Genomic DNA, 25,256 nt, shown 5'->3' on the forward strand with positions numbered 1-25,256 from the left:
TGTTGAAAATTGTCATCAAATTCTAATGTATACCCAATAATAATAATTTGTATTTACTTTCTTGTCACCTAAGAAAACCCAAATCACACACACACATATACACACACCGTCACGATAATAATAATAATTTGTATTTACTTTCTTGTCACCTAAGAAAACCCAAATCACACACACACACACACACACACACACACACATACACACACCGTCACGATAATAATAATAATAATAATAATAATAATAATAATAATAATAATAATAATCTCCGTCACCGTTACCGTCACCGACGATGTCAACTCCGGCGACTTCTTCATCAACAACCACCAACATCATGCTGGCAATTTACGAGAAGAAGACCAATTCAATCGATCTCTACCGTCCATTACGCAACTACATCGTCTTCAATTACTCCGAACGCCAAGCTCAAACCCTAGATGACGATCTCGAATCTCTTAAGTCAATGCGCGCGTCCATCGAACGCTCCTCCGCCGCTGATTCACTCACCTCTCGCCGTGACCTGTATCAGTCGTACTTCAGAGCCCTAACTGCCGTCGAATCCAGGTGTCCGATCAGTTATTATTATTATGTTTTAGTAGCTTGTTTAAAAGGTCATGTCAGTACGGCTGCTGTAAACGGACCGAACCAGACGAGACCTTGAACTGTCGGTTAAACTATTATCAGACAAGTGGACGGTTCAAGAACACTCTACGGAAGAGTTTGTCTGTCATTTTCGTTTGTTAATATAATATTGTAAACAGATGTTAACGGAGAAATGAGAAATGGACACTAACAGACTCTAATGGACACTAATAAACGAAAACAATCACTAACAAACACTAATGAACATTAGACCGTATAGTGTCCGATAAATATAATGATAGCTTGTTAAAAGGTCATGTGCATTTGAATACAAGTTTCAGATAGGTTTTATTACATATGATACTTTAATAGCTTGTTTAAAAGGCCTTTGAATCCAGGTTTCGATAGGTTTTATTACTATCATGTACAATAGATAAAGAAAATATAATGATATTAATAGCTTTGTTAAAAGGGCATGTGCGTTTGAATCCAGGTTTCCGGTCTCGTCCGATCATCATCATCATCATGTACCCTTGGGCCTTGTCTTGTTACTATCAGACTAGATATTGAAAATATAATGATATTTTAGTAGCTTGTTTAAAAGGTCTTGTGCGTTTGAATCCAGGTTTCCGATAGGTTTTATTACTATCATAGTTATTAAAAGCCCTCGCTTCTTGTGCCTAGGCCCATTTTTATGATGAGGCTCAATAAATGTGCTTCTAGTTCCTAGGCGAGTGCTTCGGCATTGTTTATGCCAAGAGCATGAGAACATAAAAGCCAAGCAAAAGAAACGCAAGGGTTGCTATTGAAACTTAGATCTAGGAGAAGTCAAAGGCATTATATTGATACATTTTTGTTATTCAAGTTTTGGAATCACATTTGAATATTGACAATTTTAGAAATTTTGGTACTAATTAGATGATATTATATGTTATATAGTAGCTTTTGTTTATTTTATTTTAAGAATAGTATTATTTTTCATATACATAATATATTTTAAATGTTTTATTTAAGTGCGCTTATTTTTCCTCAGGCCCTCGCATTTTTGCGCCTTGCGCCTAGGCCCTAGGCGAGGCTTATAAGTGCGCCTAACGCATTTGATAACTATGACTACTATCACACTAGATAATGAAAAACATTTATAATGAAATTTTAGACTTTTAGTAGCTTATTTAAATGGCCATGTGCCTTTGAATCCAGGTTTCCGATATCGGTTTTATTACTATCATACTAGATAATGAAAAAAATATATTTAATCATATTTTAGTAGCTTGTTTAAAAGGCCTTTGAATCCAGGTTTTGATAGGTGTTATTACTATCAAGTACACTAGATAATGAAAAATGTATATAGTGATATTTTAGTAGCTTTGTTTAAAAGGCCATGTGTGTTTGAATCCAGGTTTCCGATCTCGTCTGATAAGGATCACGTGAACTCTGTGACGTTCACGTGGTACGATGCGTTTAAGAGTAAGCAGAAAGCGGTTCAACAGAATATACATCTCGAGAAGGCGGCAGTGTTGTTTAATTTGGGGGCGGTGTATAGCCAGATAGGGTTAGGGTTTGATAGGATGAGCGTGGAGGGGAGGCGGCAGGCGGTGCAGGCATTTATTGCGGCATCTGGTGCGTTTGCGTACTTGAGGGATAATGAGAGTGTGAAGGCGGGGGTTGGGAGCTCGACAACGGTGGATTTGTCGGTGGAGTGTGCGGGGATGTTGGAGAGGTTGATGTTGGCGCAGGCGCAGGAGTGTGTGTTTGAGAATAGTATTGCCAAAGGGAGTAGTTCCGGTGTTTGTTCCAAGATTTCCAGACAGGTAGGTTTTGGGGTTTTTTTATCGTTTGATTTTTGTGCATATGTGTTGTTAGTTAAGTATTGTGATCATTAGTTAGTTAAGTATTGTGATAATTAGTGATAAAGGTTAATAGACTTGATTATTTGATATGATTAATGATATAACTTCAAGCTGCTATAAGATACTGCAATATTAAGTTTTTGAGTTAGTAGTGTTTGATTTCTATACAGCTGTGTTTATCTCTAAGCATTATGATTATCAAAGATAAAGGTTGCTCATGTGTGGATAGACGTGTACATGATTTTTCGCTAATCAACTTAATATGCTATAAGCCTATAACTTTAAACTGACAGTATGATACTCTAATGCTAAGTTTTGAAGTTGTATACTTGTTTGAGCTGTGTTGATCTTTAAGCATAATGATCATAAGGCATAAAGGTTAATCATGTATAGCGACAGTTTACATGATTTTGAGCTAACCGACTTGATATGATATAGCTTCAAGCTGTTATATTATACCACAATGTTAAGTTTCACATTTAATTTTTTGGTTTGTTTCTATACATATGTGCTGATCTTTATGAATTATGATTATCAGAGATAAAGGTTAATCATGTATGGATAAATGTCTACAGAATTTCTAGCTAATCGACTTGATCTGCTATAACTTCATGCTGCTATACATTACTGCAATGCTAAGTTTTGCAGCTAATTGATTGTGTGATTTCTATGCATATGTGTTGATATAAGAATTATGATTATCAGAGATAAGCTGTGTTGATCTTTTAAGCATTATGATCATCAGAGATAAAGGTTAATCATGTATAGTGAAACATGAAATGATTTCTAGCTAATTGACTTGATATGATATAACTTTAGGCTGCTATATGATACTCCAATGCTAAGTTTTGTAGTTAATTTTTTTGATTGATTTCTATACATTTGTGTTGATCTTTAAGCTTCATGATCATCAGAGATAAAGGTTAATTATGTATGGTGAACGTTCACATGATTTCTTGCTAATTAACTGGATATGATTGTATTACTTAAAGCTTCTATATGATACTGCAATGCTAAGTTTTATAGTTAATTACTTGTTTGGTTTTTATACATACGTGTTGATCCTTAACATTATGATAGTCAGAGATAGTGGTTAATAATGTATAATTAAAGTTTGTATGGTTTCTAGCTAAGCGACTTGCTATGATATAACTTTATGCTGCTATATGATACTGCAATGCTAAGTTTTGCAGTTAATTGATTTTTGATTTCTATGCACATGTGTTGATCTGAGAATTATGATCATCATAAATAAACATTAATAATGTATAGTGAAAGTCTACATGATTTCCATCTAAACGACTTGATATGATATAAATCCAAACTGTTATATGATACTGCAATCTTGAATCCTGATAGTCTTACACACCACCTTTTGTTCACATATAGGTGGGACTCTATTATGAAGAATCACTAGCTGCACTACATGCTGCACCTCTCACTAATCACTTTGACAAGGCGTGGTTATCTCATGTTCAACTAAAGGCAGCATTATTCTATGCAGAAGCTTGTTACAGATACAGTTTAGAGCTTCACGAGAAAGAAGAAATTGCAGAAGAAATTGCACGGTTAAAAAGTGGTATCGGTGCTTTAACCGACGCCAAAAAATCATCCCCAAAAGGAGCTGCACAACAGATTCTTGATGCAATCAACAAACTAGAAACCAATCTCAAAACCAATTTGGACAGGGCTATGAAAGAGAATGATAGAGTGTACCTCATGAGGGTCCCACAAGCCAGCTCATTACAACCACTTCCTGCATTCGCAATGGTTAAACCTTTAAATATGAATGAGGTACTGGATGCAAGTAAAGACAGGATGTTTGCAAGTCTTGTCCCTGACAGCAGTGCAAAGGCTCTTTCAAAGTACACTGAAATGGTTGATGACATCATCAGAACTCAAGCTGAGAAACTGCAGCAAGGTAGTGAGCTTGCTCGAGTCAGTCTCAAGGAAATGGACCTGCCTGGTTCGATCCTTGCATTAGAAGGACACGCAGTTTTGCCAACCGCTTTATGGGAAGACGTGGAAGCGGTTCAGATTAGTGGCGGTCCAGCTGGCTTGGAAGGTGAGCTGCAACAGCTTCGTGATTTGAGGAGGGTTAACCATGAGTTGTTGGTTCAGACCGAGGAGCTTATTCAGAAAGAAGCTGCAGAAGATGCACAATTTAGAAGCCAGTTTGGGACCCGGTGGACTCGGCCTCAGTCTACTACTCTTACTAAAAACTTGCAGGATCGGTTAAATAGATTTGCTGCAAATTTAAAACAAGCTGCTGATAGTGATGCTAAAATTGAACGCTCGGTTAGAGAGAATATGCAACTCATGTCTATTCTTGATTGCAGACCTGTAAGTTATTTTATATTAGTTGTTGCTTATTATTTTTGTTTTTATAAATTTGAAAAATCTGGAGTTGCGTGTAAATTCATTTCTGCGATCTTTTATTTGCTAGATTGAATCTGCACTACCAACATTGTCTAAGCCAATGATGTCTTTGGATGCCAATGAAGATGCTATAGTGGGGGCCCTGAAACAGAGCTTGGTAATTTTACTTACATTATAAGGCTTTATAATTACTCTAGTGTCGAAAAAGCAAATTGACATGCATGATATGTTATAGGGACGTGTTCCATTGATAACCAATTTTAAGTAGAGAACTAAGAGAACCGCCTAAGTAGGCCTGTAAATGAACCAACCCAACATTTAGTGAACTGTGTGTAAAAAGTTTTGCGGGAAGCTCGTTTATGTTCGTCTATTTAGTTAAACGAACGGAAATGAACACTTGCCTCGTTGTATACATATGTTCGTGAACGTTTGTTCATTTATGCCTGTCTATCTTCGTTCGTTTAAGTTCATTTATTTTCATGGTCATCTAAAATTTCAGGCCCATATCAATTTAATATAGGTTTACTAAATATTTAGGCCCAGCATATTTATATTCATGTTAACTTGTAATTGGTGTCTTCTTAGTTATGTTTATTAATTTATATATAATTTTGTTTGTTCGCGAATCGTTCGTGTATACTATTAACAAAGAGCATAAACAAACACAAGCACACTCATTATCTTAACGGATAGACGTGGACAAGAATACCCCGTTTTGTTTAATTGTTTGTACGTTTAAGTTAAATGAACGAACACGCATTGAAGATAATAATATATAGTGGAAGAGAAAAACAAAATAGTCTTATGTATTAAGTTTAAAGAAGTATGTAAAAGTGCCTATACGTTATTGATCCTCCCTCTATATATCTATGTGTGTATTGCAAGTTATTATAATATCTACACTTACTAACCTTACGTTTGCCATGTTTTTTCAAAATTTTATTTTTGTTTATTTGCAGAGGCAATTGGAGACACTGGGCGCGCAAAGGGCAGGTCTGGAAGACATGTTGAAAGATATGAGTAGAAAGGTGTGCTTAATTCTTGTGGATATATCTTTATATAGTTCTTGAGTAATATAATTTGTATTAATGATATAATCCTTTTGGTATAGGATGACATACTCCCGAAGTTGATGACATCAGCAGGCTCACATGAAGATCTTTTTAGAAAAGAGATAGCTAAGTATAATCAAATATGTGAAGAAATATCTCAAAACCTTCAAGCTCAGGAACAGTTATTGCTACATATTCCGGTTAGTTTTTAGTGACATATTTGATTTTGATTTTACATTTATTCATGCGGTTGGTTTTCTCAAGTTATAATCGGTTTTTCTTGTTTGCAGACTCAAAATCATGAATTTGCTAGCACCTTTAATATTGAGGACTACAGAGGTGACTTTTTCGTTGATAATTTATAAATATTTATTTTTGATGAAGATATTATATTATTGTATATTCTTGTATCTGCAGTTGCTTGTGAAAAGTGTTATAAGCAGATTGAAGCGGCCATTGCCAAGTATCGAGAAATTAAAGAAAACATTAATGAAGGACTCAAGTTTTATGTTACCCTTCAGGTATATTATGAATCTTTTTGTTTTTAGATTATATTATTATATTAAATTATTTAATCATAATTATGAATTTGATTTAACGAATTTGTTTGCATTAATAAACAGGAAGCAATCACAAGTGTAAAGCAACAGTGTAGTGACTTCATCATGACACGAGGCATACAGTGTCGGGAAATGATTGAAGACGTACAAAGGCAAATGTCGGGGCTAAGCTTTCAAGATAATAAAAATTCAAACACGTATAACTACCCTTCAACCGGACCGCCTCAAAGACCACCTTCCCAGCCCGAACCACCCACCACCCAACCCCGCCCTCAACCACCTTACTACCATCACCAGCCACCACCGCCAGCGTATGCCCAGCAACACCAACAACCGCCACCACCTGCTGCCACGTCAGCATATTCACAGCACCCGTCCTATTCACATCCCCAACCACCACCTCCTTACCATAACGGGTCTCCGTCTCCATACCCGCCTCAACAGGGCCAGCAGCCACAACCACCAGCTAGCGGCTATGAGTACGGTCAGCCTGCTTATCCTGGATGGCAAGGATCGTATTATAACGCACCCAGTCAGGGCCAGGGTCAGCAACCGGGTTCTTTTCCAAGGCCCCCGTATACGGTTTCTTCTCCTTATCCTCCTAACCAGAGTGGTTACTATAATAAATAATAATTTTGCTTTTATCATGAATGGTTTTTGGTCTCGATTTAACAATATTGTTATATTTGTTATCGTTTTACCTGGTCGTATATTGTCGGTGTTATCTATATTTTTTTGTCGTTTTATCGTGTGTTTGTAAACAAGTTGCATACTATGTAGACAACAACCAAGGTCGCGTGTGTATATAGGTATTTTAATGAGAATAATGTGCTTGACATTTAGGATTCACTGATTACATGTGTGCTTTTATGTTTGCCTGTTAAAAATACGTTGATCGAAGGTTCTGTTATTTTTGTTTGCTCGGTTTCTCTTCACTTCATATTGTTCTGTTTTGACGGGTGCGGTTTCATGTGTATGATCATGTTAGAGGTGCTCAAACCGGGTTTTTTCGGTAACAAGAACCGGTTTTGGTTTTAGGCAACAAAAGTCAGCCGTGTTGAATAGGAACAGGTTTTGGTATGTATGGGGTTTGGCCGGGTCTGCCGATTTTTTTATCGGGTTTTGGCTGGGTCGGTCGGGTTTTGATCGGGTAAAGGTGGAACCGGTTTTGACAAGTTTCGGGAAGAAACCCAAAACCTAGTCCGTACCCGCGAATCAGGTAGAACCGTACCCGTTTTGGCTGGGTCGATTCGGGTGAGTTTTTGGTGACCGGCGTTTTCTACACAACGTGTGGGGAGCTTTGACCAATCAAGTTTATTTGTCTTCACATTTATATTTTTATTTATGTTAAAAAAATAAAAAAAAATAATAATAATTGTGTAATGATTAAAACGGGGTTATGAGACTTTTTACAACTACATCACCTTTTGCAAAATGATCTAGTGCTAACACGGATACCACGTGTTACAAAACGTTCCTAGGGGGAGAGTAATGACTACACATGGTCTAGCTAGCAGTCTTTTGGTCCAATGATATGGGTATGATGCCCAGAACTGTGGGCTTTCCCCTTAATGGTGCTTTTGGGTGAGTCAGGCGTGGAGCGTTACAATCAAAATGGATGGTTGACACCTGTCTAAGAAAGGCTCACTCGGATATTTCGAGTACTTTCAAACGCTAATAAAACAAGGTATAACTAATACATGGGGCTTGATGTTTGCTTCTTTTTGTTGAAAATCCATTTGGTTTTGAGCTTATCGGGCTTTATTTCTTTGATTTTCTTTATCTTTACGTTTATCAATTAAACATGTTCTTGTTCATCGGATTAAACGAACATACCCGTAATTTCTTTTTATTTTTGTAGAAAAAGTGCACTGTTGAGCGAAAAAGTTGGTGGGGTTATAGCCCGGTCTGACTCGTGAAAAGATCCGTCCTTGCCATCCGTTGTTGATGATTTTCTGCCCTGTATGCAGGGGCGGAGATAGTAACAAAGCAGGGGTGTCCCCCGTTCCCTGTGAAAATTTTTTTTTTAGTGTTAATATACCGAAAAATTCTCGACCGATCCCTGTAAAATTTTGACCCCGACCCCTGTGAAATTTTGAAGCCGAACCCTATATAATTTCAAGACGACCCTCATGAGATTTTGAGACTAACCATATTAAAAAATACAATGAAAAGTTTATAAATATAATTATTTAAACGTCAAACAATTTTTCCTATCAATATCAATAAGCCCATTAGTCTAATATCCAATCCAATTTTAAGCCCAAGACCCAACTCAAACCCTACTCAATTTTTAGTCCAATACTCGATCCTATTCTAAACTAATATATTCTTTTAGTTTACCCATCAGTTTACTGCCTCTGCTCTCACCATCTGATCGACCAAACAAGTGAACAACTGAACAAGAACAAACATAATCAGTCACACCCTCTGGCCTCTCTCTGCCTCCCTCCCTGGTCCGTTCCTCCCTCTGCCTCCTCTAACTCAATTTCCAACATCCATCCTTGTGATATGGTATAACATAAATACATAATACATTTAATTTATGTCTAATTTAGTTAGGCTTTAAGATTTTTAGGTTGATGTTTAGATTATGTTAAAATACATAATCCATCGTTTATTAAAGTTAGCTCCCGTATTACCCGTCGCAACCGCAACCGCAACCGTTGAAAGATCCTTTTCGGCGATGAAGTATGTGAAGTCTAATTTGCGTAATCGAATGGGTGATGAAAATTTAAGCGATAGTTGTATTTGTTACGTTGAAGAAAGACTTGCTTATCAATGTTAAAGTAGATGATGTAATGGTTAGATTTCAAAAAAATGAAAACTCGTAGAGAACATATTTGTTATCTTTAATATTTTGTTTGGCAATCCTTTTTTTATATATATATGACCCGACTCAACCCGATTCGACCCGATTCGACCCGACCCAATTCGACCCGATAGTTGTATTAGTACCGACCATAAAAATTCCCGACCCCTGTGAGAAAATTTTCTGGATCCGCCACAGCCTGTACGGTGGCAACAGCGGACATGCAATTCTTTCACTCAATGTTGGTTAGAATATCATTTGAGAGTGAGGATGAGGTCTTAACCAGAGTTATTCAAGAGTTTGTGAGTAGAGGTTCTTTTTACCACTATTACCACATTTTGTAAAAATGTCACATTATTGACAGAGACGTTATGCGTCGTAAAACGCTCTTAAGTGGAGAATTATTATTACACATGGTCTAAGAGGTCGTGTATACTAATTGGTTGGGCACGTATCACTCACCCGCTCGTTACATAAAAAATATCTTAAACAATTAACATATGCTATTGTCAGGTTTTAAAAGAGAAATATGTAATGTCATATGCAAATGGGTGTAAAAGCATGCCAAAATTATCATTATGATTGTGTCATGTCATAAATTTTATATAGATCAATAACTATTAATTTAATACAGATCAATAATTATTATGGTGTAATTGTGTAATAAACCCCACACTGTTTGATGTGGTTGTAATGATGGTTTAATTTTAAAATGGTGACAAGGGGTTTGATCCCTACTAGTGGTTTGTAAATATAAGTGTAAATATATTTGATTGTTTAAAAAAAATGTGTAACTATAAGTATAAACCCGTCATAACGCACAGGTTATAAAACATAGTTATAAATAGGAAATTAAAAAGAAAAAAATGGAAATTTATTATATCGTTAAGAAAATGTCCTGGAATTTATGACTCAGTGACAGAGATTGTTATACGCCTAAAGGTTCTGGTTCGAACGTGTCAGTAGTATAACAATTTTGTCTTTAGAAAAAAACTTTCAAAAGAAAAAATGGAAATTTATAGGAACTATTTAGTGTTCACGTGTTTAATCTAATTATATTATTAAGAAGACATATTATTCACATGACATTCATTAGGCCTTCTATATAGGATGTCAAGTGTATAAGTTTTCAATTTAATAAATTCAACTTCTTATCTATTTTGGTTTAATTAAAATTGTTTAAATGAAAAGTTTGTTATTGATGAGGATTGAATTCATTACCTTACTTTTAAAATGTTTGTGGTTTACTAACTCACCTAAGATAATTTGATACTAACTTTCTCTTTTCTTTAATATGTCTACAACCTTCCGATTTATTTATTTTATAGTAAACTGTGGATTTCATTCATTTGGTTTGTTCAAATCTACGGTTTTAGTCAAATAATTTTAAATTTGCGATTTTCATCCCTGAGGTTTCAATTCACTTGCAATTAAGTCTGACCTCACTAACCCCGTTACGTTTAGTCATAAAACTCGTTAGCATGTCCCTCATGTAAGTGGCAGTTTTGTCATTTTTCTCCTCAAATAAACCCAACCCTAATTCACAAGCCCTCTCACGTGAGGGGTTGGGGTGTATTTAGAAAAAATAGGACAAAACTGCCCCTCACATGAATGATACACTGATGGGTTTAAAAACCAAACATAACGGGATTAGTGGGGCCAGGTTTAATTGCTAAAATCGCAGAGATGAAAATCACAAATTTGAAACTATTGGGCTAAAACCACATATTTGAACAAACCACATGGACAAAACCACAGTTCACTCTTTATTTTAAATACAAATTAGTTTTACTAATCTATGTATTTTAGGACATATATATGCAATTACGCTTTCATTAATATTTATTATGTAATACCTTATAAATTAAAAATTAAATATTCGTTATGTAACTCATATATGTATATTTAACGTTTTCTATATTTTTCACACATGTGATACACATGACACTAACCTATACAAAAAAGTAGGTGTGAAAGCTTCAATACAACCTTCCATTTTAATTTCTTTTGGAATGCAAATACACATTATTTTTACTAATCTATGTATTTTAAGAAATTTGTAATTGCTCGTTCATAAATATTTATTATGTAATACCTTATAATTTATAAAACTATAATATTCATTATGTAATTTTACACACACACACACACACATATATATATAACGTTTTATATATTTTTCACTCGTGTTACACAAGACACTGATCTAGTTTAAATGAGAAAAATATGATTTGCCCCCGATTCTTAAGTTGCGTGTTTTGAGTCCTCACAGTTTTTCGGCGTGCACAGTATGGTTCTTCCGTCAGTTGACTTGCTTTGACCCGTTAAAAAATGATGAAATGACCTCTTTACCCTTCTATCATCATCTTCATCATCCTATCTTCAAAATGTTGAACCCTAAAATCTAAACTCGGAAAATCATCCATCTTCATCTTCACCAACAATCTTAAATCAAACTTACAACAACAAACAAATATTCATACTGAGTCCACAACAAAATATACCGAATCCACTCAGTATATTGTAAAGCTTGAAATTATAGAAGTTGGAAGTAGTTGTTCTCGCGAACGGTGGTTTAAGAGTGTTTGGATAGACAAATGATGATGACAATTAACTGTGGAAGTGAACGGAGGTTATGGTGACCGGTGGAATAAGGTGGTCGGTGGTGTGGTAAGTGATGATGGTTGACGGCGGGGGTAGCGGTGACGATGGTTTCAGAGAGAGACGAGAGATTAAGATTTAGATGATGATGAATGGGAGGTGACAATGGTTATTATTATTATTATTATTGTTTATTCAATTACTAAATTACCTTTGATATTAAACGGTCAACTAACGACAGTGGCTCATATCGTCAATCAAAAAACTGCAAGGACACAATACACATTATTTAAGAATCAGGGGGCAAGGATCTCCCGCCCATATTACACAGAGGGGCAAATCATAATTATCTCAGTTAAAAATAATTAAAAAAAAATAGGTGTGAAAGCTTCAATGGTTGAAACCAAAGAAAACATTTATAACTTTAAATTATTGATTGAAAACACTAACAAACAAAATTGTCAACACAAACGTGGAATTATTAAATTGAATAATAATAACAATAATAATAATAATAATAATAATAATAATAATAATAATAATAATAATAATATCATCTAGATAAACTATCAATGTCTACTTATTTTGTGACCTCAAATTTTAGCAACGTGAATGAGTAAAATTCTATCCTTTAACACAACCCACTTACTATATATATTTGAAGATATACAAGCGTCTACAACACCCCCAAAACTAGACGTCCATCAATGGATTTCCTGATTATCACGAGCGTATTTTTAACATCTTTCATATTTATCCTAGTCACTTTCTCGGTTTTTTTGGGCAAACCTAAGAACTTACCCCCAGGTCCAACATGGTTGCCGTTTATCGGAAACCTACATTTGCTTGGAGACAAACCAAACCAATCCCTAGCCAAACTAGCCAAAATATACGGACCAATAATGACTTTAAAACTTGGTCATATCACCACTATTGTAATCTCCTCTAGCATTGCCGCTAAAGAAGTACTCAAAAAGCAGACCTTGCTTTCTCCAACCGTCATGTCCCTGACTCTGTGAAAGCCCATAACCACGCCACGCACTCTGTCGTATGGCTCCATGTTGGCACCAAATGGCGTATGCTTAGAAGGATCCTGAATTCCAATATCTTTTCCGGTAACTCCTTAGAAGCCGAACAACATTTAAGGATTCAGAAAGTGGAAGAGTTGGTATCATATTGTCGAAAAGCTAGTCTATCGAATGATTATGTGGACATTGGTCATGTTGCATTCACAACCTCACTGAATCTCTTATCCAACACTATTTTCTCAAAGGATTTAGTAGACCCGCATGAGGATTTAAGTAAAATGTTTAAGGAAGTGATTGGAAACATTGTGGTCGATGCTGGAAAACCAAATATTGTGGACTATTTTCCGGTGTTGAAGAAGATTGACCCGCAAGGGGCCAAGGGAAGAATGGCTCGTTATTTTGATGAAGTTCTAGACATATTTGATGTGTTAATTGGTGAGAGGCTACGAATGGGAAAATTCGAGCAAAATGATGTATTGGATGTGTGTTTAAAATCCATTCAAGACAACCCAAACGAGATCAGTCACGCACATGAAGGCCTTGCTATTGGTGAGTAAATTATTAAATTCTCTTGTATTATTGGTAATATTTGTTAGCATGTACATTTAATAATAATATAATAATAATAATTATTTTAAAATTAATATTATTAATAACTAGTCTTTAGGAATGATGTGTTGCGACCATACCGTTAACCATTTAAGAAATAATACAATATGTTGAAACACACATACACATTATAAGGTGTCATCTCGCAAAATTTAAAGTAATAATAATAGTAATAATAATAATTAACAATAATAATATTGATAATAATAAGATTAATAAGTTGTATTATAATACAAATAATAATTCAATAATAGTAATAATATTGACAATATAATAATGACTATAATATAACAATAATAACAGTAATAATAATAACAGGAAATTGTTACTTTTTTACGTTCTATAAAGGGATGTTTGGTAGTCTCTTAGTGATCATTAATAGACTACTTTTAATAGTTCATAATCTATTAATGGTTAAGACGAGTTAACCTTAAATCTGAATGGTTAAAAGGTAACCATTAAGAGGTGGTTTATTTACCATTCAGACTTAAGGCTACATCTGAACCATTAAGAGATAGGCTCTTAATTACCATTAAAAGGTTACCAAACATCCTCTTACTCTTAATGGATCAAATATGTGATTTTAATAATCGTTTTCTTTACTTTTGTTTATTTTTTTTCTTTTGCATTTCTTTTCCTTTTTTTCCTTAATCTTTTCAGGTTAATCGGTTTTCTATATAGTTTTCAACATGGTTTTTTATTTTATTTTATTATATATTTATTTCATTTGTTTAAGTTAGTTATTTACTTTCCTTATTTTTTTATATTTAAAACAAATCAAATTAAAATAGGGTTGTAAACGGGCTAAGTCGTCTAATTATTACATAAAATGATGTTAAACGTGAATTTTGAAGTTCAAGGATAACACATGCAACTTTATATAAACATAAAGAATGTTTTCTATAATTTCGTTATTAAATTAAGACAACAGTTAAATTAAAACCCTTTTCGATTATTTTCTAAACTTATTTAATGCTATTCGTTTGTTCGGATACCTCTTGTTAATTTTATGCCATATAAGAGATTTAAACATCAAAGAAATTTGTAATTTTCTAAAGTTACATATATTTCTTGATACTTTTCTCCCTTGTTTTAATTTAACACTCATGATGATCTAGGATTTGTTTACCGCTGGCACTGATACGACCTCAATTACAGTAGAATGGGCAATGGCAGAATTACTACGTAACCCACATACCATGACTAAAGCCAAACACGAGCTTGAACAAGTTATTGGTAAAGGTAAAATCGTAAAAGAGGATGATGTCTTGAGGCTACCCTACTTATCATGCATTGTGAAAGAAACCTTAAGACTACACTCGCCACTCCCATTACTCCTTCCTCGAAGAGTTGATACACAAGTGCAACTCAATGGATACAATATCCCAAAGGGAGCCCAAGTGCTTGTGAACGCATGGGCCATTGGATGAGACCCAGCTGTATGGGAAGACCCGCTAGAGTTCAAGCCACAAAGATTTAAGGACTCCGGGCTTGATGTCAAAGGTCAAGATTTCGATCTAATCCCGTTTGGTGCTGGTAGAAGAATATGCCCTGGTTTGCCACTTGCAATCCGTATGGTTCCTATGATGGTGGGCTCGTTACTTAATAATTTCGATTGGAGCGTAGACACGAATATTCAACAAGAGGCATTGGACATGTCCGAGAAATTTGGACTCACCTTATCCAAAGCCAAACCTCTTTGTGTTGTTCCAATACCATTAAGTTAGGAACTTAGCACCCAAAGTATTAACATCATATTTTGATGTTCAATAAAAAACTTTTTAGCCTCAATCTTTGTCAATATTATATGTAATACGTGTGCTATTATATTGTTAAAGCGAAGTTGAAGCCTTCGCTAGTTTATGTTTTCTATTGGATTTTAATGCATTGTAATAAATCTGTATTGGTTTATTGGACTTTAATAATCTTTATTAACTGGTATTGACTGATAATAATCTCTATTTATATTATCGTCACCGGCGGTCCCAAATTTCAAAAAGTTGCCCCGGGGTGGTCCCTTGTTAAAAATGACTTAACGACGTTATACTTTTTTTCCGAATTTCAAACTATTTTTTGTGGGCTTTTGATATGAAGGACAATACGAATCGATTGAGACAAAACTTAACTCAAAACGGTGATCCAGACGACTTGATTTTTGTTAATTGAAAGTTCAAACACACGAATTGAAGCAAAAATCAAGTCGTCTGGATCACCGTTTCAAGTTAAGTTTTACATCAATTAATTCGTGTTCTCCTTCCGATCAAAAGCCTTAAAAATTAGTTTGAAGTTCGGAAAAAAGTATAACGCTGTTAAGTCCTTTTTAATGGGGGGCCATTGGTGGCCAACTTTTTGAAATTTGGGACCGCCAATGATGATAAAATGAATAAGGATTATTATCGGCCATACCGATCAATAGAAATTATTGAAATCCAATAAACCTAATGTATTTGGGTTATTCATATACTAGTTATGTGATGAAGCCATGGTTTACTTTTAAGAATGTTTATCTTTATGCTATAGTGTTTAAATCTCAAAAGTTTTTAGTTAGTGGAAATTGTTGGAAATTTAAATACTAAACAAATAATAAGTGAATATAATATCCTGAACATTAGATAAAAATGACAAGATACGGAAATTGTTTGCTCGAAAACTTTGATACATACGATAAATAAACCAAGTAGTGAGTGATTATTCGCAAAGTAGCAAGGAATACAAGATAAGTGTACTTTGCCCCATCATGTGCCCCACGCCGATAATATGCAATCATACAACCATAAGGATCGATGGTTAGCGTGACTGACCTTGAGATGGTTGTCAAATCTAATAGTACTATTCATATATTCAATGACTAAATCCTTAGCTAATGGTTATAACGGGGTTGTGTCTAGCTATAATTTAAACGATTTTCAAAACATAAATGAGGCATATATATATTCATTTGGTTACTGGTTAGTGCCCAGTAAAGCATCTTTCAATACAAAAAGATAGTTTGAAAATGAGGCATATATTACATGTAATCAAAATTAAACTTTGCTTATTTTAAAGGTTAATATTTATTGGCTCTAAAACAGAAAGACTAATGTTAGCATGCCGAAACTGAAACCAATCTTTATGATGTTTGCTGGTATTGGTTATGTTTTGTGTTTTCTTCAGCCGCATTACACTATTGGTTGTAAGAAATTAACGTATCCAACATAGTACTACTGTACACATAAGTGATTGCGTAACTTTTAATGTGTTTATGTCCACCGCTAAATGTGACTTTTTTGTATTTATGGTGCTTCTGTTTGTATAGGTTGGCACCCGAGGAAGCTAAACAGATTGCGCATTTCTACTGTGGAAATTGCTCAACTGAAGAATAAAAGTCGCTTAAAAATATCATGCTAATTCCAGACATACAAACATGACGGTAATCTTGGTGTCTAAAATGAAAATAAAGATGTTTTTTGTTTATTTTTCTTGTTAGAAGTTATAATGGGCGCATTTACTTAATGTTTAAGCAGATTTGTATGGATTTTTTCTGTATTGGTGTATGGTAATTTTAAAAAAATAACAACCGGGTCTTGTGATTTTGATGTCGGTGCATCTCATGAGGATATTTCGGTTTTGTAATATTTTCTTAAAAATAAAGGGCATATAATGGCATACGAACAATCGTTTATCATTCATATCAAGATTCTTAACCATGCATACAAAGTTGGCATCTTAAAATGGCCGGAAAACCCATTTATATAAACGAGTTGGCGTGTCGTAAACGGATTGAGAGACCGTAATAATAAATGATTATACGGGTTATACATGGGTTGGCGAGTTCACATAATAAAATATATTTTTTTAGTTTTCATTATAAAAGGGTTGACAAGTTTACCATTATTAGTAATAATTTTTTTTACTTGAGTTTAAATGTGTTAACAGGTCAACACAATTAACTAAATAGGTTACAAATTTTAAATTGTGACTGTTATTTTTGTGTAGTTCACACCAGTTTTTAATCAGTAGATCCATTACGGTATCTAATCAGAATTCGCATGTTAAAATTAAAAATTCTTGCTTCATGTGTAGGGCGAGCCAAAAGGAGAATGGCTTAAGAAGCTTTAATACTAGATGAAACGTTCAGCAACGAGTAATCTGGCATGTTTACCAAAATTGATGATGGAAAGGCTATTGTTGATCTATCTAATGGTATGAATATATCTTCTACTTGATGTGAGATGTATATTTGTCTTTTTGATTCAGTTTATATACTTTCGTATTATTAATTTTTCAAATTACAATTAAAGCATCAGTTTGTTTTCGGTTGCAGCAGGCACAAGGCTTACACAAATCGACTATGTGTCATCGTTTGACGAATATTTATCTTGGATACCCCAATATGATATTCCAGTTTTCCAACTTCCAACTGATGGTTTGAATTGTGAGGAGTTATATCTGGCATAAGGTTTGTAGTTTTGTATTTTTATAGATAGGGCAAAATGTATTTATGTATGAATTATCAATTACTCCGTTGTTCGTTTGTTTAAAACTTAAACGAACATTTCATGAGCGTAAACAACAAAGGTTAACATACAAAACATAAATGAACGTAAATAAATGAAATAAAATGGACGGGTAATCTGGATGAAACGTTCAGCAAACGAGTAATCTGGACGCCCGCGAACATTAATGAACGAACAAAACGTGTGTTTGTATTTGCTCATTTATTGAATAAATATAAACGAACTTATTGTCGAACTGTTCTTGTATTTCTATTGATTTTAAGGATTTGTTGAGCAGCTTGTTTTGGGACCTAATGGTGGTGACAAGCTGCTGTTTGGGATAGCTCACTGATGAAGTCACAAATGGGAGTCAAACTCAAAATAGTCAAAGTTGGGAGATGTAAGTGTATAACTATATGTATGTTTTACATATATATGCATCTGTATATATTGTATGTGGATGTGCGTATTTGCATAATATGTGTTTGTTTATAAAATAGTTGTAACATAATATTTGTATTTGTGTCATTGTGTATGTAGATGCAATTGCTGATGTAGATGCAATTCCACAGTCATATTTAGAAACTTTACATTTATCCAAGACATAACTTATGCTCTGGTCATTATTTTTTAGTAATTGACATTTGTATTTAATTTTATTTATGGAAACTCTTTCTATTATAAAATTTAATATGGTGTTATAAAAGGAAACTTTATTGAGAAAGATACGGAAAGATTATGATTTTATTCTTTATATTATAGTTTTCGTATGTATATGTACTTCCAATACATGTATGTATTTATATTTTGATTACCACAATTTATATGTGCATATACCTTTCATCTAATAACAAAATTAGTGCATGTTTTTTCCTACTACCACCACTAACTAACGTTTTTGATTTGTGGTAGTTTTATCAAGTGTTTTCCAAAGTGGTAACTTTGCATGTCGGTGGCAACATTACAATGACCGTATCCATGTTGTCAACAGCAATTGTGTTACTGCAATTAGTGGGATGTTTTGGTAGATTACATCTGCTCACATCATTGAAACTAATGTAATTTGTAACATGTTGGAACTTGGAAGTTATATAAATGCATTATGTTTTATGACAAATCACTAAAATACCATCAACTGCAAGCTAAACAATATCATGCCCCGCTGCATCGCGCGGGTCTCATACTAGTATATATATATATATATATATATACATGCAAACTATAACATTATCAAATCCAAAGTTTTTATAACCCGCACAATGTGCAGGCTTCGTGTCTATAATCTTAACGCTAGTCAGCCGACCCTGCCCGTTTAAGAAATGTCGCTATCGGGTCACTTTTGTCTTTGCAACAACAAACTGCAGAAGTCTAGTTGTCTATGATGCCACATATATTTGGTCAACCAAGGTAGCTCCTTGCTGCCATTAAACCATAAAATTTGAACTAAACTGTTGTGACAAATAAATGTAGCACTACAAATGACCCCAAATATTAATTAAGCCCACTTCACAGACCACCTAAGCCCAAGTGAATAAATATTAAGCCCATTATTATTATAAAGCCCTAATAACCCTCAGGATTAAATCGAGCCCGCACCCTCATATCACCTAACTTGTTTAATCTATAACGTTATTTCCTCGGCTGACAAGTTAGTCCAATTGTACTAAAATAACCAACATAAACTTCATATGTGGATACTGCACTGGCGTAATTTACATTAATGTAGCTTTACTTGATTCTTTCATGGCCCCGTTGGCCAATGCAGGAGTCAAAATACTAGCTCTATTAATAATAAAGTTGTAAGTTTACTCAATTAAAGATGATGGAAGAGAGTTCTTAACTACTTTTATTTAAAAAAATATCTTTTTAACTCAAAATAAATTGAATCACACGTGGACATCAACGTATGTATATATGTATTTGAGACAGAATTACAAATTTTGTCCTTTAAAAAAAGCCAAATTACGGTTCGTGTCATTTTTTAGTTTCCTTACATGCAGTGTACTTTAAGCATTTTTTTCCTACACGTTATGTCCTTTACGCTAACTGGGTTAAAAAAAAGCAGTTAAATACCCTCACGTGAGGCGCATGCGAGGGCATATTGGTTTTTTCGTCTACCATGCAACTTCTTCTTCTCCTTCCTTCCTCTTCTTCTTCTTCATTACGCAGATCTCATAAATCCTCAAACACCATCACCACCGTCACATCTCCGCCACCAACCACTCCGACCATGGATTCAAATCTCCGATTTCGATTTTTCAGATATGCGGTTTATATGAGAAATCTGAAGCCGTCACAGGAATCGACATTGAGAGTTGGGTCCAGTCCAGTTTAAGCGGCTCAACAAAATTCGAAAGTGGGTTCGGGTTTGGGTTCGATGCGCCACGGTCCAAAAACGAACCGTAATTAGTGGAATAGACTTGAGGTTCTTGTGTCCTGTTGACGGGAGTTGAAGCAATTGGTTGTGAAAGTGGAGCAGATGAGGTGGAAACAAGTGGGCCCACTTTGGAACTGCCAGATCTGAAAAATCGAAATCGGAGATCTGAATCCATGGCCAGAGTGGTTGGGGGCGGAGATGTGGTGGCGGTGGTGATGGTTTTTGAGAAAATCCATTGCTGGAGTGGTTGTGGTATGGTGATGGTGGTGGCGTAGGGAGAGAAATAAGAGAGAAAGGCGGGGAAGGTAAGTGGAGTTGATTGAGATCCGCAAAATGATGAAGAAGAAGAGGAAGGAAGGAGAAGAAGAAGTTGCAGGGTAGATGAAAAGACCAATATGTTCTCACATGCGCCTCACATGAGGGTATTTAACTGAGTTTTCCAACTCAGTTAGCGTAAAGGACATAACGTGTAGAAAAAAAAGTTTAAAGTACACCGTCTGCAAGGAAACTAAAAAAAAACACGATCCGTAATTTGGCTTTTTTTAAAGGAAAAATTTATAATTCTGTCTATATTTGAAGTACATAATCAAAACTATACACTAGCCAACTCATTGTGACCAAAGCTCCTCAACTAGTAAGTGTTTGGTGTTCTAGAAGTGGCCAAACAAGTGGTTAATACTGGGTTTTGACTAAGTTGACTAAGTTAGTCAAAGCCATCATCTATTTTTAGCTTACTTTTTTATATAAGACATTTAAAAACTTCAATTTAAAAAATATAATATTTGTAATAAGTTTGCAAGATGAATAGTTGTTTTTGCAAACTCACTTTTGAGAACTTGAATGTGCTGGGTCGTCGCCGCTGCAGACAATGGATTGTCAAGCCGATTCGGTAAATTAATCTTTCTTCTTCTTAGGTGCAAAGTTTGCAGAGTGAGCATTATGAGATAAGATGCAAAGTTTTATGAAGATAAAACAAGATATAAGTTGAACTATCATAACATTGTGAGCCACTGTATTCAAGGTCTTGCTATATGGTTGGCATTTATGCTTGATCCCATTAATATGTATACATTAGTTCTCTATGCATGGTGTGACTTTTGTGTTCATGCTCATTAAAGTCATCTCATTGTACTATATAACCATGTAAGAAAATTATCTGCAACTTAATTGGTGTTCTTTTGATCTTTGTTATAAAAGTCAACACACTTGATAGGTGGGAGATTTGGTCAACACGATTTTGACTTTTGATAATTTTTTTTAGTTACATGCCTCTTTCTGGATTCAGTGGAATACTCTAAGGCTCTTAGTTGGTGTCAAGAAAATCATTTCTGATCAAGAAATTTCTCCAAAAACAAAGGTACCAATGTATACAAATTTGGGTAAAATACTTAATACCTTACACAATTGTATTGTTTTAAGTTAGTCATCATGTGTTGTGACATCATGTTTCTTAACGTGTCGTGGAGAGTGAAGCGACTTTATGGAAGTTACAGTTTTCTATAAAAGACCTACTTCAGGGTCAAGGAAAGAGCCCAACAACTGTCGATCGCCTCCACCACTACCAACAACAATCATAATAAACGGAAATTAGATACGAGTGATATGCCTGCAAAGCCATCTCAGAAAAAGACTTCTTCGTGAAGCTTTTGTTCCTTGGTTGAATCTGTATACATATGAGTTGATGTCATAATCAAGGTTAGCTCAATTAAATCTATAACTTTATAGTTTATATTAATTGCTTTCTAAGTAAATTTCGAGAAAATAAGCATGATTTGTGTGTTATTGTAGGCAAAAACATGATAGCAGTTCTGGTTTGAGTTTTGATGATCGTTTTTTTTGTGTTTAAAAGCCGATTAGATGCAGTGTCGGAGGCCATATATTTTGTAAGTGGACTGCTATTGAGCCTTTTTTTCTTTCTACAAGACAAATATGAAAGTCGTCTCTGTATATGTATAATCTTTATGTAGAAAACAATATTGTATAAATTTAAGGTGCTCCTTTTTTTACTGGCTTAAGAGTAATTATGTTTACCAAAAAAATTCAAATACAAGTTTTGTTAATGGAGTCAAAACTCCTTGATCATATCAAGAAATGCAGGTCAACTACTCAAGCATTATCTTTAAAGATTTCTAGAGTTGATATACGATTTGAGTTTCGGTCACCAGATCTAAGTTAGTTCTGATTACGGTTTCAACCCCCTCCCCGCATCGCGGGGGTTAAAAAACTAGTTATAGTTAAATTAAGGGAAAGCTTCATAAACCAATAAAAAGCCAATGACTTTGAACTCCCAAGTCAAGAGTTTGTTTACAAAACTCGGTTTCATTTAACTTGAGGTGGGTAAATAAATCGGTTAACAGAACCAAAACCGAAACGGTTTAAAACCGATTATGTAGAAACCGGTTTGGAACCGATTATGTAGAAACCGGTTTGGAACCAGGGGCGTAGCCACTAACAAGTGAGGGGTGTCCCCCGTCCCCTTTTTTTAGTGTTAATATACCAAAAAATTTCTGACCGACCCCTGTAAAATCTTGGCACCGACCCCTGTGAAACTTTGAAGCCGTACCCTTTATAATTTCGAGACGACCCCCATGAGATTTTGAGACTAACCCTAACAAAAAATACAATGACAATTTTATAAATATAATTATATAAACGTTATATAAACAATTTTTCTTATTAAATTGACTTTAATATTAACAAGTTCATTAGTCCAACATCCAATCCAATTTTTAAGCCAAAAAATATTACGATTAGTCGAGTTGTACCCATATGATTTTGATGAAAGTGATAAAAGAAGACTCCCGGTTGAACTTGCGACATACATCGATAATTTGAAAGGAGATAAACGATTTAAAAACTTGAATGGTTTAGCAAGTCTTATTCAATTAATGGTTCAAACAAAGAAACACCATTCCTTTGCATTGGTGTATCGTTTATTAAAGTTAACTCTCGTATTACCCGCCGCAACCGCAATCGTTGAAAAATCCTTTTCGGCGATGAAGTATGTGAAGTCCGATTTGCGTAATCGAATGGGTGATGAAAATTTAAGCGACAGTTGTATTTGTTACATGGAGAAATACTTGCTTGTCAATGTTAAAGTAGATGATGTAATGGTTAGATTTCAAAAAATGAAAACTTGTAGAGAACAACTTTAATATATTTGTTATCTAATATGTTGTTTGGTAATCCTTATTTTTATAAATATGACCCGATTCGACCCGAACCAATTCGACCCGACAGTTGTATTAGTACCGACCATAAGAAATCCCGACCCCTGTGAAAAATTTTCTGGATCCGCCACTATTTGGAACCGATTGAAACCGTAGGTTTGGAACCGGTTTGTTATTTTCTCCACCAAAACCGGTTCCAAACCGGTTAACCGAAACGAAACCGGCTAAAACCGGTCAAAACCCGAACCGAAACCGATCGTAACTTGGTAAGAAACCGCCTTCAAACCAAACCGAAACCGAATATAAATCGGTTTTAACTTTTGTTGACTAAACCGAACCGGTTTTGAGTTTTAAACCAGATTGTGCATCTCTAGATTTAACTATTTTTGTATCACAACATTTAGAAAACAAAATTACATAAATTAAGTAACATTTAATTTTAAGCGTTTTTATTTTTTTACCAGACAAGTTATATGTCATGATGGAATTCTGTCATTATATACAATCTCGAGACACCTTTTTAATCTTAAAAGTTACATGACACTTCATATTTTAAGCTCTTTTACTTAAAAAGTAAAAAAACAAAAACAAAAAACAAATATGATCTAATAAAAGAAGTCCGTAAAGCTGAATTTCAAGATTCACTTGCTAATAATAATTCATATAAGTAATACGAAATATATCACTTTTAACTAAGGGGCTGTTTGTTTACATCTGAATGGAACAATTCAGATGTAAACATCTGATTCATTCAGACTTCAGACTGTTTGGTTCCAAATAGAAAAACATCTGAATGGTTAAAATTAGGTCTTAATCATTCAGACTTATTGGTGTTGCTAAATGAGACAGAGGTTCATTCAGATCTGACTCATTCAGATCTGAATGAACCAAACAGCCCCTAACTTTTACTGTCGTTATCAAAGACAAAAGATCCCTGCCGCATGTCATCAAGGAAAACATACTTACATCTATATTCATTCATAATAAACAAAAACCAAACTACATACATTAAAATAAGTAAATACACGCAGTTAAAACTGGGGCTGTAAATGAACCTTTACCTGACGTAATTTCATGTATGCGTTCGTTCATTAAGGAATTGAGCTCATTAGTGTTCATCTATGTCGCTTCATTAAATTTGTAAACGGACACAAATGAACACAGATAGACAAACAATTGTTACCAAACACTAAATGACACTAGTAGATACAAAACATAAACCCACACAAACTAACATATATTAACTTATGAATATATATTACCGAACACTATAGGACACTAACAGAAGTACACCACACTATATCTAAAAAAATCTTAAGATAGTAATCATAAATATAATATTATCAAAATAGTAATAGTAAAAAATAAATATATGAATAAAAATAGCAATAGTAAATTTCTAATAAACAAACACATCACCAAACGTTCATGAGCACAATTGAACCGACGTTGCCTCTGTCCGTGTTCATTCGTTATACTTACTAAAGATAAATCTTTATCATGTTTGTTCAATTATTAAACAGACAAACATAAATAAATTTCCTATTAAACTGTTCACAAATAATTCACCAAACTGTTTAGTTTATTTAAGGCACTAATCAAAACACACCAAACTATATTACAACTTTAACAAAACCAAAAGAAAAACACACACATTGACCATTTCATAACACACATGTCACCAACTTAACCTTGTGTCTTTGACTTTGACTACTATTTTCATTTTTAAATTATTATTATTTAAATTTTAAAACTCAATCCCAT

The 25,256-nt window shown here is 34.4% G+C and overlaps 1 protein-coding gene, 1 long non-coding RNA gene and 1 pseudogene across 4 annotated transcripts; all 3 read left to right on the forward strand.

Moving 5' to 3' along the window:
- The first annotated feature begins 249 nt into the window (after nt 1–249).
- LOC143597654 (vacuolar-sorting protein BRO1-like) lies at nt 250–7,262 on the forward strand. The gene is made up of 9 exons (XM_077076092.1): nt 250–561; nt 1,979–2,390; nt 3,819–4,772; nt 4,876–4,965; nt 5,768–5,836; nt 5,920–6,060; nt 6,151–6,199; nt 6,278–6,381; nt 6,484–7,262. The coding sequence occupies exons 1-9, from the start codon at nt 290–292 to the stop codon at nt 7,048–7,050; spliced, it is 2,658 nt and encodes an 885-aa protein (XP_076932207.1). The 5' UTR covers nt 250–289; the 3' UTR covers nt 7,051–7,262.
- Nucleotides 7,263–12,373: 5,111 nt separating this feature from the next.
- LOC143597647 (7-ethoxycoumarin O-deethylase-like) lies at nt 12,374–15,299 on the forward strand (annotated as a pseudogene). The gene is made up of 2 exons (XR_013146964.1): nt 12,374–13,410; nt 14,589–15,299. The product of XR_013146964.1 is annotated as a 7-ethoxycoumarin O-deethylase-like (transcript).
- A 6,315-nt stretch (nt 15,300–21,614) lies between these two features.
- Nucleotides 21,615–22,491, forward strand: LOC143597648 (uncharacterized). 2 transcript variants are annotated; one of them, XR_013146966.1, is made up of 4 exons: nt 21,615–21,679; nt 21,789–22,017; nt 22,111–22,205; nt 22,412–22,491. It is a non-coding gene; the product is annotated as an uncharacterized LOC143597648 (long non-coding RNA). The 2 variants fall into 2 exon arrangements; XR_013146965.1 differs by lacking the exon at nt 22,412–22,491 and having other exon boundaries at nt 22,111–22,278.
- The last annotated feature ends 2,765 nt before the right edge of the window (nt 22,492–25,256 follow it).

This window comes from Bidens hawaiensis, unplaced genomic scaffold (assembly GCF_021521415.1).
Source record: "Bidens hawaiensis isolate Kalapana, Puna unplaced genomic scaffold, B.hawaiensis_p1.1 tig00048819_1, whole genome shotgun sequence".
NCBI lineage: Eukaryota > Viridiplantae > Streptophyta > Magnoliopsida > Asterales > Asteraceae > Bidens > Bidens hawaiensis.

What these genes read in the sequence shown, in the direction of transcription:
- LOC143597654 (XM_077076092.1), top strand. Translation starts at nt 290, where the DNA reads ATGTCAACTCCGGCGACTTCTTCATCAACAACCACCAACATCATGCTG. An exon ending in CTATTCTTGATTGCAGACCT is followed by an intron (nt 4,773 to 4,875) that starts GTAAGTTATTTT and finishes TTTATTTGCTAG; the next exon opens with ATTGAATCTGCACTACCAAC. An exon ending in AGTTTTATGTTACCCTTCAG is followed by an intron (nt 6,382 to 6,483) that starts GTATATTATGAA and finishes ATTAATAAACAG; the next exon opens with GAAGCAATCACAAGTGTAAA.